The following is a 12327-nucleotide window of genomic DNA, read 5'->3' on the forward strand; positions in this document are numbered from 1 at the left end:
GCGGAGGAACCAAAATTATTAATGTTTATTGTTATCACTTTTCAATACATGTAGTTAAATGAAGGTTTTTCAAAATATTCCAGTGTAAGATGTCCATTGATTGAATTTAAGGAACAAGGACTTTTTCGGGAAAAAAAGTCCAGTTGTTTTGTTTTTTTAACTTTTTTTTTAATAGAATGACCATCACCTGGATGACTGAGAATCTTTGGCAACACTGGTAGAGTGTACAATCAGTGGGTAGAGTCCTGTTGTTAGGCTTGATTAGAGCTGCACAATATTAATGTTGTGATGGTGATATCAGCTGCAATATATTCCTTTTTTCTTCTTTCCCCTCTCTTTGTGCTTCAATTACTTTAGCATTTTGAGCAATGCCATTTGTGTTTGGTGTGAGCATCGCCTCCTCGAGACTCCAATCAACTGGCTAAGTATTACTCTTGCATGTAAAATGCAAGTTAATAAAACTTGGAATATAAAAGCCAGCAATTAGCTCTCCAAACGGTCCTTTGCGGTATAAATATTGCACACACTGATATTGAGATGTTGATATATTTGTGATATATTGTGCAGCCCTCTGCCAGAGAGAAATGTTGAACTAGCTTCAAAGTGCTAAACCCTGGTGTAAATGCTGAATTCTTGATTTAAAAAAAAAAAAATAAAAAATCACTCCTACCCTCCTCCCACCAACACAGACTCGTCCAGCTTTTGATTACAAAGGTTGAGGATGATTTGATATTGACTGTACTTTTTGTGTGAAGAATGTCTGGGTAAAAAATATCGGCAACTCCTAAAGCATAGAAAATGCACCCAGCTGCGGGATGTGTGTTTTTCGCCACGCCGGTGCTCGAGTGCGTTGAGTGAATGGCCCCCACGCGCTATCTCCTCCATGTGCGAGCCGAGACGGAGGATAATGCAGCTTTTCCCTCTGCACAATTTGAGGTAGAGAGACGCCACGGAGGAAGAGGTGGGATGCCGGTGGGATCCAGGCTTATCTCGCCCTCCACATTCAATCCTTCACAGCATGATGGATAAATGACCAGAGAGAAGGACAAACATGTTCTTTCTATATCTGTCCTTCTGAGGCACCCCCCCGTCTCACACACACACACACAGAGTCACACACAGATGGATGAGTAAATAGGGCTGACTGTAATTTGTTGCTCTGTGATTGTGTGCAGCTGAAGCATGGTTTGACCCTGGTGTGTAAGCTGCTTATCCATTTACCATGCTTGTTTTGCGCCTCTACACTTCTAGCTGTGAAATTAAATTTCCTATTCAGTGACCAAGTTTATTTACGTGGGGCAAGCAATTTCTTTTTGTGTGTGTGTAGGAGAAAAGCTCTCACTGTAGGAAAAATCATGATCACATACAGTGGTGCATAGAGAAATTAATCATACTCTGTAGACTTTTTCACATTATAAACACTAAATTCATTAACTTGATTGGGACTTTATTTAAGGGAACCTAAATAAAACAGTTCATAGTTGTGAGGCGTCTGGAAAACGACTCTTGGTTTTTACACTGCAAAAAAGAAAAGAAAGTAAAACTTTGTATAGATATGTATATTTTTCCTTGATATGAGTAGCTAAATAAGACTATTTGCCAGTGGAATGAGAATTTCTACCCCTAAAATAAGATAATTAGATATCCTGCACTTGAAACAAGATGACGGAGATGAATTGTTCTTATTTTAAGTGCAAAAATCTTATTCCATTGGCAAATAGTCTGATTTACCAGCTCAAATCAATGAAAAATACACTAATTTCAAGAGGATTTTACCTACTTTTAGTTCTCTTTTTGCCGTGTAATGAGTATTTGTAGCCTATTTTAGTTTACCTTTAAATAAAATCCAGAATAACCAGTTAACATCAGAAGTCACCTAATTGGAAATTTAGTCCACCTATGTGTAATTTATTCTCAGAATAAATCCAGTTTTTCTGTGAAGGCCACATTACTGAACAAACAACATAATTAAGAGGAATGCAGCAGGAAGAAAGTTGAGAAGTTTAATGCTTGGTTAGGGAAATGATATCCTAAGTTTGAATATGTCACAGAGAGCTGTTCAGTCCGTTAAATGGAGAGACTACAGCAACCCAGCAAACCTGTCAAGACATGACTGTCTACCTAAAGTGATTGTTTCTCAGAAGCCAGATTTGCTGCTTGGAGAGTTGTTAAAGACTGTCAAGAAGAAAGCTGTTTGGAGGAAGACTCCAAACTCTTCACATCTCTTAACACGCCATCCCTACCGTGACACACGGTGGTGGCAGCGTTGTGCTTTTCTTTAGCAGGAACAGAGACACTGGGCAAAGTTGCTGAAAAACTGGATGGCGTTGAGTACAGGCCAGGACATCACTGGAAGAAAAGCTTAAGTATTACAAAACATGTGAGGGTGATGGGTCACCTTACCCTAAGCCTTTAGTCAGAGCCAGAACCGAATAGGTTCGATCAAAGCAGATGCATATGTTTGAATGGCCAAGTCAATATAAATAAGAATCTGTGTCCTTGGAAACTGATTTTCAGAAACAATCTCCATCCTCTTTTTTATGGAGAGCGTTTCTGACAGAGTTTGAGAGATTTTTGAAAAAATAATAGCCTGAAATTTCAGACAAGGTTCTCCAAGCAGGTAGAGACTGCATGCAGCTGTAATTGTACACACAAACACACACACCTATCTAAATGTAAATCACTCCTCAGGCAGAACTTGAATTTCTCCATCCTGCCTCTCACCAGCAGCCATTTCCTCTGGAAGTATTTTGTGAAAGCGCCTGGTGGATTGAAGGGCTTCAGGCTGCTGCCCCTGGCTGTTTGTGTGATGAGGGTATTGACTGCAGAACTGATGAGTTGCTATGAACAGATTAGTGCTCCTGCATGTCAGATGATCTGCGTGTTTGTAAGAGAGCAGCAGTTGCCGGTGGTTTCTACTAATCTCCCAATCAATGCGAGGACAGCTTTCTTTAGACCCTCGAACCTCCTCAGTCGGCGATGGCATGAAAACCAACACGACCTCGCCTCCCTGTGGCATATGTTTCCTCAGTATCTGTTACATGATACTGTGTTGACGTGTGCATTTTTCTTGTTTTCCTCCCCATATGTGTAGTTCTTGGCTGACCTGGAGTCCAACCCTCTCCTCCGAGACAGCGTGGAGTGCCAGCGACTTCTGATGGAGGGGATGAAGTATCACCTCCTGCCACAGCGCCGGCCCCTGCTTCAGAGTCCTCGCACGCGGCCCCGGAAGGCCACGGTTGGGGCCATGTTTGCTGTGGGCGGCATGGACGCCTCGAAAGGTAGAGGAATCACTCCCACGTACCCACATGCACAATGCCGAGGTGATGAATCCCTGCTCTGGTGCAGTGAAGGACGCGTTACGACCGGCAAAACAAGCAACACTGGACCGAATCAAAACCACCATAAAACACAAAAAGCTAAAATGATATCCACCCCGGTAGGTTGTAAATTAAATCTGGCGAGCAGGAGTTGGTGCTTTTAGGGGGGAAAATGTGGATGATTGTGGATGGATGTACAAGAAACATGCATTGGTCTCCACAGACAGTTCTGGTAAAAAGCTTTAAAAGTTAAAACATAAATAGCGTAGTCATTGTAGGCTAGAAATTATACAAATAAGCTCAAATGTATTCATACGACCCTACTGATGTTGGCTTAAATATCACTGTAAATTACACCCTGACCTGTTTTGTTTTTTTGTAGCCATCAACAAGTTAGTGGCATAGCTCTGGCTGCATACTTGACCGCTCTTCTTGGGATTTAAATTGGTTTCCTGGCATGAACTGAGCTTTTACACATTAGTTTCAATAGGTTTGAGGTTGGGGAACTAGGTGAGCCAATCCAGACGCTCAATGTTAGCCTGCTTTATCCACATTATAATCTATTTATGATATGTGTGTTTGGGGCAACTGTCCTGTGTAAAAATACCAAACAGTGTCCAGATTTTAAACTTCAGACGACTCAAAGTTGGTTAAAATCTTCAGAAATCATTAAAAAAAAACAACATGGCACCAGTCTAACATAAACTGGAAAATGCCAGAGAAACCATCAAGGATGATGATGAAATATGTAGTTGCCCTGCAGAAACAGAACTAAAAATAAGTAAAATTTTCTTATGAGTGTATTTGCCCTTGATTTGAGTGGGTAAATAAGTTTATCTGCCAATGGAATAAGATTTTTGCACTTAAAATAGGAACAATCCATCTCCATCATCTAACTTCAAGTGCAAGATCACTAATTATCTTATTTTAGATACTCATTCTCATTTAATACTCATTTAATACTCATTCTATTGGCAGATAATCGTATTTACCTGCTCAAATCTAGGACAAAAACACACATTTTAAGAACATTTTACTTATTTTTAGGTCCGTTTTTGCAGTGTGCCCTCATGAACAAGCCAAACACCTGAAATATAGTTAAATGCTCAGAGGAGTGGCCACGATGCCTTGAAATCCTTGGAGGAGTCGAGGCGATGCATTCAAACAAACAAAAATCACTTTACCAACTGTTAAGCACAGCGGCGGTATGATGGTGAGGGCTGTTTCCTCCAGTGCATTGCACAAAGTAGGAGTATTGAAGGCCAAGGCCACCCTTACAATGTTTCAACCTCATCTCAAATCTGTAGGTCGGTGGTTAAGACTTGGACACAGTCGGGTGTTCTGACAGGAGGATCATCCCAAGACCTGAATGTACAACAGTGAAAAGCTTAATTTCAATGCTCGTATCTTTCCTTCCCTGTCAGGTGCCACAAGTATCGAGCAGTACTGTCTGCGTCGGGACTCGTGGAAACAGGTCGCCACCATGAGCGGGCGGAGGCTGCAGTTTGGCGTAGCTGTCCTCGACGGCCGTCTCTACGTGGTCGGAGGCCGAGACGGACTTAAGACCCTCAACACCGTGGAGTGTTACAATCCGCACAGCAAAACCTGGAGCGTCATGCCTCCCATGTCCACACACAGGCACGGCCTAGGTGAGGCCACATAGATGTTTTCAGTCTTCATATTAATTTCTTTAGCTGCCTCGTGAAACGGTGAAATCAAAAGTCGCTGTCACCCGCAGATTCACCCGCGCCGCATGTGGAATATTAAACAGTTCATCGTTGCAGCAACACAAACAGAGCCCCTGCCTTCAGTTGAGGGAATCATCGCATAAGGCGTGCAGCGCTGCGTTTACGTGTTTAGAAATGTGTCCACGTGTTCAAAACAAGGTGGGGATCCAGACACACATCTGGCAGCACAGATGTTCAGGCAGATTAATCCCTGCTGAACGTGTCAGCGCGCCGCTGCCTCTCTGCAGCTAAGGGCCTGGATGTGGCTGCACCCGCACAATATAAACTCACTGTCCTTGTTCTGAAGGTGTGAGGTTAGAGAGCTTGTTGGAGCTGTTTATTCATGTAGAGGGGGCATTATTTAATCTTACACCTGTTTGTTTGGTGTTGTTGCTGCAGGTGTGGCTGTCCTAGAGGGACCTATGTATGCAGTGGGAGGACATGATGGCTGGAGCTACCTCAGTACAGTGGAAAGGTCTTCTGCTATTCTCTCTCCTAAAAGTGCTGAAAGTTACTAATTTACCCATTGTGTTGTAATCAAGGTTAACCGGAACAAATTTTATTTTTTAATTAATTTTTTTTAAAGATGTTGTGATTCCTAATAATGTATTGTTTTCGTCCCCTCCTCAAGGTGGGACCCTCAAGCACGCCAGTGGAGCTTTGTTGCAAGCATGGCTACACCCAGAAGCACTGTGGGAGTAGCTGTTCTCAATGGCAAGTAAGTGAAAACTTAGTTTATGAATGGTTTTTATTTATATATATATATATATATATATATATATATATATATATATATATATATATATATATATATATATATATATATATATATATATATATATATATATATATATATACATATATATATATATATATATATATATTAATTAGTGCTGAGAAAAAAAAATTCTGTTAAATGAGCTGCTATTAATCGAGCCAGTGTCATGTTTAATTCCTGGTTAATTTCCTTAAACTCTCCGGCATGGTGTCTACAGCTTTACAAGCTGTTTTACCTGCTGTGGGTCTAATAAAAGACGCAGCAGCTGATGGTTTGTTTTACAGATCAGCCACGCAGAAATTTTATATAGTGTCTGATTTCTGATTATTGGTTTTTGTAACTTTGGGCCTGCCGATTAGTATTTCAGACAATTCTGATTTGTCTTTTAAAAAAGCATAATAAAGGAAGGTATAAGAACAGCGTTCAAAATAGATTTTCCTTCATGTCCTAAACAACCATTCTGCATTTTTGTTACAAGCACAGGTAACATTACACCATATATGTGATCACTGTAAAGCAAGGTTTACAGTTGCATGATTGGAGAGGATCCCAGGTTTATCTAGCCTCCCCAGATATTTAATAGGATAAAAAAGGAAGGTAAAAAAAAAAATCTCCTGCGTGCCAACTGGTTGTTTATTGCAGGAAGAGAAAACCTTCTCTGCCCCACTATCAAACATTTTAAATGAGTGCAGTTTGCAAACCATCGTTGCTTTGGTCCTGTCGGACTAACATGACAGTTTCAGCAACAGACGCTCCAGGTGGAGTGAAACAAAGGATTAATATGAGAAAATCACCTCTATTAAATATGGTGGTGGATGATGTTTTGGGCCTATTTCTCCTCCAAAGACCAAAGGAACCTTCATGATGTACAGCAGCATGGACTGCAAATGGGTCATCATTTAGTCTTTCAACAGGATAGAAATCCAGAACATGCGACCGAATCGCCACAGAAATGGTTTATCGGTGGACCGTGGTTCAGAAAAACACGCCCCGTCTACGGGGAGCACTCAAACCCAGAGATAATCACATCAAGGACTGGCCTAAGTGTCAACCCAGAGGTCATCCTTCTTCTATCTTAACCAATTTGCTGTCTTATAAAGGGCACTATAGCCACGATAATCTGAAACTGCTTCCATGGACATCTCAGCCCTCAGATCTACATCCTATTAAAAACTACTTTTTACACGTTTTTAATAGGGGGGTCTCTGGATGTGGCCAGCTCAGCATGAAAAGCTGTCAATGTTTGCATTCTACATGTGATTTAATTGTTTGGTTTTAAGATTACAAAGACAAATAATTTGCTTATTGTTCGCCTAAAACGACATTTTGGCATCCGTGTTTACAGTTCAGAGTCTTGCCAGTTATTCTGTCCGTCGCTGCGGCTTAGCCATATGTTGCTAGTTTGGAGTTCAAGCTACGAGCCATAAAAAGTAGCTAATTAAGAAGCATCGTCTGCTGCTTTTGCTTCGGAACAACTTTCCCAACACCTCTGCTTTCTGTGCCGGTTTAGAAAGTTTTAGTAACTGAGTGAACACACGTGATTTGCTAAAATCAGGGACCCCCCCACACACACACACAATGAGCCCGGTCCCCACTCTGATGACCCCCGTTGTTTTCATTATTCACTGCCTCAGAGTGAGACTATTCTTTTTAGATGCTAATTAATACAGAAACAACAGATTTGTGCCAGCCGTGCCTGTGTGGGTGTCTGTGTGTGCCTTTAGTGAGTTTGTGTTGTGCTGCGGATCCTCCTGGCTCTTTGCCTGATGGAGCTCATTACTTGCTTGACCGGTTCTGTCGCACTTTCTTCTCCTCCAAAGTGCCAACACTGACATCCGCCGACACACTCAAACGCAAAACACACACACACACACACACGTTTTGGTGACAGCTCAGGGATGAGTTCAACTCTTTCTTTCCTTTTTTCCAAAAAAAATAAATAAAAAAATCTCCACACCTTTTACCATCTGTCTCGCTGTCACCGGCTGAAAAGGAGGGCAGAAATGGGAGAAATCTTTTTTGTGTGTGCATGTCCAGAACGACTTACTCTGCCCTCTGTTCTCCTCAGGCTGTACGCTGTAGGAGGTCGTGACGGCTCATCCTGCCTGCGATCAGTGGAGTGCTTCGACCCCCACACAAACAGGTCAGGGATGAATTATTCTCCCGTGCTTGATTTCCTGTCGGCCATTTCCACGCGAGAAACCGCTTTTCCTTTTAAGGTTATTTAGCTCCAGATCAAAGACGGCATGAATCCCATCAGGACTGTAGAACAGGCTATCATCACATAATCCCTGTTTAGAAAGTGCTGTCTTTAATCTCCGGAGAGTTCACGGCTGATAGTTCATTAACGGGCGTGATGAAGCTCTGTTTGTCTTCCTGATGGATGTAATCTTCGCCTCCAGGTGGACTAGCTGTGCTCCTATGGCTAAAAGGCGTGGAGGTGTGGGAGTGGCCACGTGGCACGGTTTTCTGTACGCCATCGGCGGTCACGACGCTCCGGCCTCATCCCTGGCGTCTCGATTAAGTGACTGCGTGGAAAGGTGAGGCTGAATTTCTCTTCTTTGTCTATAAAAGTGCGACAGACACATAAAAAAATAAGTTTTACATCGCATGATACATGGTCGTGCTACACCGACTGAGTTTTATGATGTAGTTTGTGTCGCATCCACACTTTGATGATGTATGTTGTTATCTTATTTCAGCACCGTTATGGAGGGATGTTTTTTTTTTTATCACTCGTTAAAATGAGTTGTAGTTTCATAAATATTTGTGTACATTACTGCACTGTTGAATCAAGAAAAATGTGTTTTTCGTAGAGCTCGTTTCACGTTTATTGTCACCCACCCAAATAATATGTGTGAAAAGTCCCCAAAAAAAGGTAAATCCTTCATTGCAGCAGCATAATCCACCACATTAATTCTGTTTGGAGATAATAGGTTATAAGTTTCATTGCCCAGGGGGATAGTGGTGCTCCTACAGAGAAAAATGGCCATTAAAACTCCATCTAACAAGCTTTGTATCCGCCATCTTTTACTCTCATCTCTCTGTCTTCCCGTATGGTCTGAAAGCTGCAGATTCTGCCTCTTGCAAAAAGGATATATCTGTATTCCCCAAAAGTTTTGCTTTCGCCTTCTGCTTTTTATCAGCAGCCTCTCATTTTTGATTGCCTGTAAGTGAAAAGGGATTTAATATTCTCCTTCACACTTGTTTTGCTCCTGCACTACTTTGATTTTTATCCCCCGTCTTCGCCTTCTTTGGAGGTTTTCAAGCTTTATTCCAGGCATTGATTAGGCTTTAAAAAACTCGGTCAGGTGCTCCTGCATGTAAACAAGTGTCCCACGGGAATAGCGCTCAACATAACAGCAGAAATCACGTTGACAACACAGGATCTTAACCAGCGTGAACAAATCTGCCCACAATCAATGTTTGTAACCCAAGTCAAATAAAACCTCAAAAGAGAAATCCTACCAAAATCAGAAAATTAGCAAGAATAAATTGGGATTTTTGTGAAAAGTCAGAATTTCAGTGTCTGTTCTGTCAAGATTTGTTTCCTTATTTGAGTTTGAACTGCACTTTTCTATTTATATTTTCTAAATCACTTTTTAGCTATTGCAGGAGAACAACTAACACGTTCTGAAAGTGTTACTTAAAGGTGCATAGTGCAAATTTTGAAGTTAAAAATTATTTCTTTTCTTTCACATACATGCCCTTACAATTGCCCAACCTGTAAAATGAGTTGTCCTTTATTTACCGCAGTTGCTTTTATAGGCTCCATAAGTCAGTTTATGAGAGCGTGATTCGGGCTGAATCCTTTGGCTATGACACGCTGTGCGCTCTCGTTCACCCTGGTACTGGATTACAGTCTCCGCTGTAATTGATGTATTAAAAAACAGGGCTTATTTCAATATTTATAGCTTTCTTACCTCAGAAGACATCACGCCTCTGAACAAAACACCTGTGCAGTCGCAGCGACAGATGCTCTTCCTCTTCTCTCCTAAATGAAAATTATTTTAAATCTAAATTTTGCTAAACTGTACACATTGCCTGTTTATCAAGCCAATGTTAAATCAAAGTGTGATATAAACTCCTGAGAACTCTTGAATGAGATCATTTCACTTTTTCCCACTCTCACGCATTTTACAAGATATGTCCAGTTAGTACAAATTTCACCAGCAGTTGGGACTAAACATGTTTTATATATATATATATATATATATATATATATATATATATATATATATATATATATATATATATATATATATATATATATATACTAGTTAGCCTCCATGAACAAAGTACATTGGCTGATCTTCCTCCACGAGCGCCTAGCAGCACAAATTATCCAACTGCTGGGGAATAGGACTCACCCTAAATGGATGATTGGTGGCTGAACAGTCCAGATAATGAAAGATCCCTGGAAGGGATCAATCCCATCCAACTAGCAACCAATGACCTGTCTCCACACAACATGAAAGCTCCTGTCAGGCATCATAGTGGCTAAAATAGGCAAACACATGGATCAATACATAACAGAGGCACAAAAAGGCATTGGTAAAAATAACAGAAGCCTACAACTGAATGCCACACTCTTACATCCTACACTTCCTTAAACTTGATAATTTCAGTAACACTTTTAACAATTTCATTGCAAAGTCTTTGAGGCTAACTTCAAGCTGAATCTGCGAGTCTTGATCAAATGTGGAATATTCCAAGGAAATGCCCTGACCTCACTGCTGATCATTGCCCTGGTGTTCTTGTTTGTAGGATGCTAATTATTTATTTATTTTTTTTATAAAGACTTGCATCAAGTCATCACCGCTGACAGCTGAGAGGATTGAGCACCTGAACAGGGCTCTAACACTGTGTACATTTTCCAACTGGACTAAAAAGAAGCCTAAAGTTATTTTGTTTCCTTCTACACTGCAAAAACAGATCTAAAAATAAGCAAAATGTTCTTAAACATAGTGTTTCTGTCCTTGATCTGAGCAGGTAAATATGATCATTTGTCAATGGAATGAGTATTTTGACCCCTAAATTAAGATAATTAGACATCCTGCACTTGAAGTAAGATGATGGAGATGAATTGTTCCTATTTTAAGTGCACAAATCTCATTCGATTTGCAGATCATCTTATTTACCTGCTCAAATCAAGGACAAATACACTCATTTTAGGAAAATTTTACTTCTTTTTAGTTCCGTTTTTGCAGTGTAATAATGATGAAAAATATGCTGTTCCAGCTTAACAAAATATTTTGTATACAGTTGACTATTTTTCCAGATTAAATAGGACTCCTCTAGGTGTGTAGAGCCTCATTCCCTTTCCAATTTGTCAAAGGTCTGCTTTAACTTACACAGCTCTGAATTGAACCAGGGGGCCAGACTCCTAGGATTGATTACCCTCTTTTTCAAGGAGGTTACATTTCTATAAGTGTGGTTCTCATCCCCAGTTTGGGTTAGTTAACTATATCATGTTCCACGATCAAACCAAAGTCATTGAACCATCTCCTGTTAATAGTTACTATTAATCATTAGTCGCCTAACCTTATTTTCATACAGAAGATTATGAATAGATTGTATAAAAATGAAATCCTCAGTTGTCAAAGCAGATATTAAACAACCCAGAGTGAGTATGAAACGGCACATGGTGGGCATACGACATCCTATCCCAAACAAAATAAAATAATGAACGGGGGCACAGGTGTGGGTTACAGGGTCCATGTTCAGAGGCCTTAATCCTTGGCGGGCCGTCCGGGTTTGAATCCCAGCCTGTAGACTGTCAGCTTCCTGTCGGATAAAATCCACTAGTGCATTAAAAAAAAATTTTAAAAAATAAATGACGAAGAGGAAATGTGACTAACGATTTTACAAAATAGTTTTATTTTTTTTCCTTCCTTTTCGTACTGTAGACTCAAACCTTGTTTTTTTACAGATACGACCCTCAGACTGATGTTTGGACCACAGTGGCGCCCATGAGCATCAGCAGAGATGCTGTTGGCGTTTGTCTCCTCGGCGATCGTCTCTATGCTGTGGGTGGTTATGACGGGCAGGTGTACCTCAATACTGTTGAAGCCTATGACCCTCAGACGAATGAGTGGACCCAGGTACTGTGCACAGACCTATACTGTAAAGATAAATACAGTGAATGAGCTCCGTTCTCAGTTTCCTATAATGTTATGATCTGCTCCCTGATGAGGATTGTGTCCTTCTACGGCCAGCAAAATAAATACGTGTAGATGTTCTGGAACAGGAGGTCGGAAAATGCTATTTGGGCCTAGTTCATTGTTGGATAAGTAGCAAATAATTGTGCTGTCCTTCTGAACCAATCAATTCCCAAAATGTTGTTAAATTGGAGGCTTTTTAAACCAGCCAAGCAGCGTGAAGTCTTGTGCTCTCTGTTGTTCTTCAGCTGTTTTGTAGGATCCACTGCTTTCCCTCAGCAGAAAGTCATTTTGCAGGAGGGAATGACTTTTAAAGTCTCCCTCCGTGTTTTGAAATCTCC

The 12327-nt window shown here is 40.8% G+C and overlaps 1 protein-coding gene across 1 annotated transcript in view; it reads left to right on the plus strand.

Moving 5' to 3' along the window:
• The window catches only part of klhl5 (kelch-like family member 5), a 43164-nt gene that overhangs the window by 26501 nt on the left and 4336 nt on the right, over positions 1 to 12327 (plus strand). Inside the window, exons 6-12 of the mRNA XM_012865461.3 lie at positions 3095 to 3281; positions 4745 to 4969; positions 5447 to 5522; positions 5679 to 5765; positions 7894 to 7968; positions 8228 to 8365; positions 11758 to 11929. Of these exons, the coding sequence (XP_012720915.2) occupies positions 3095 to 3281; positions 4745 to 4969; positions 5447 to 5522; positions 5679 to 5765; positions 7894 to 7968; positions 8228 to 8365; positions 11758 to 11929 (960 nt within the window). The remainder of the gene's footprint in view (positions 1 to 3094; positions 3282 to 4744; positions 4970 to 5446; positions 5523 to 5678; positions 5766 to 7893; positions 7969 to 8227; positions 8366 to 11757; positions 11930 to 12327) is intronic.

The sequence above is a fragment of the Fundulus heteroclitus genome, chromosome 5, assembly GCF_011125445.2.
Source record: "Fundulus heteroclitus isolate FHET01 chromosome 5, MU-UCD_Fhet_4.1, whole genome shotgun sequence".
Lineage (NCBI taxonomy): Eukaryota > Metazoa > Chordata > Actinopteri > Cyprinodontiformes > Fundulidae > Fundulus > Fundulus heteroclitus.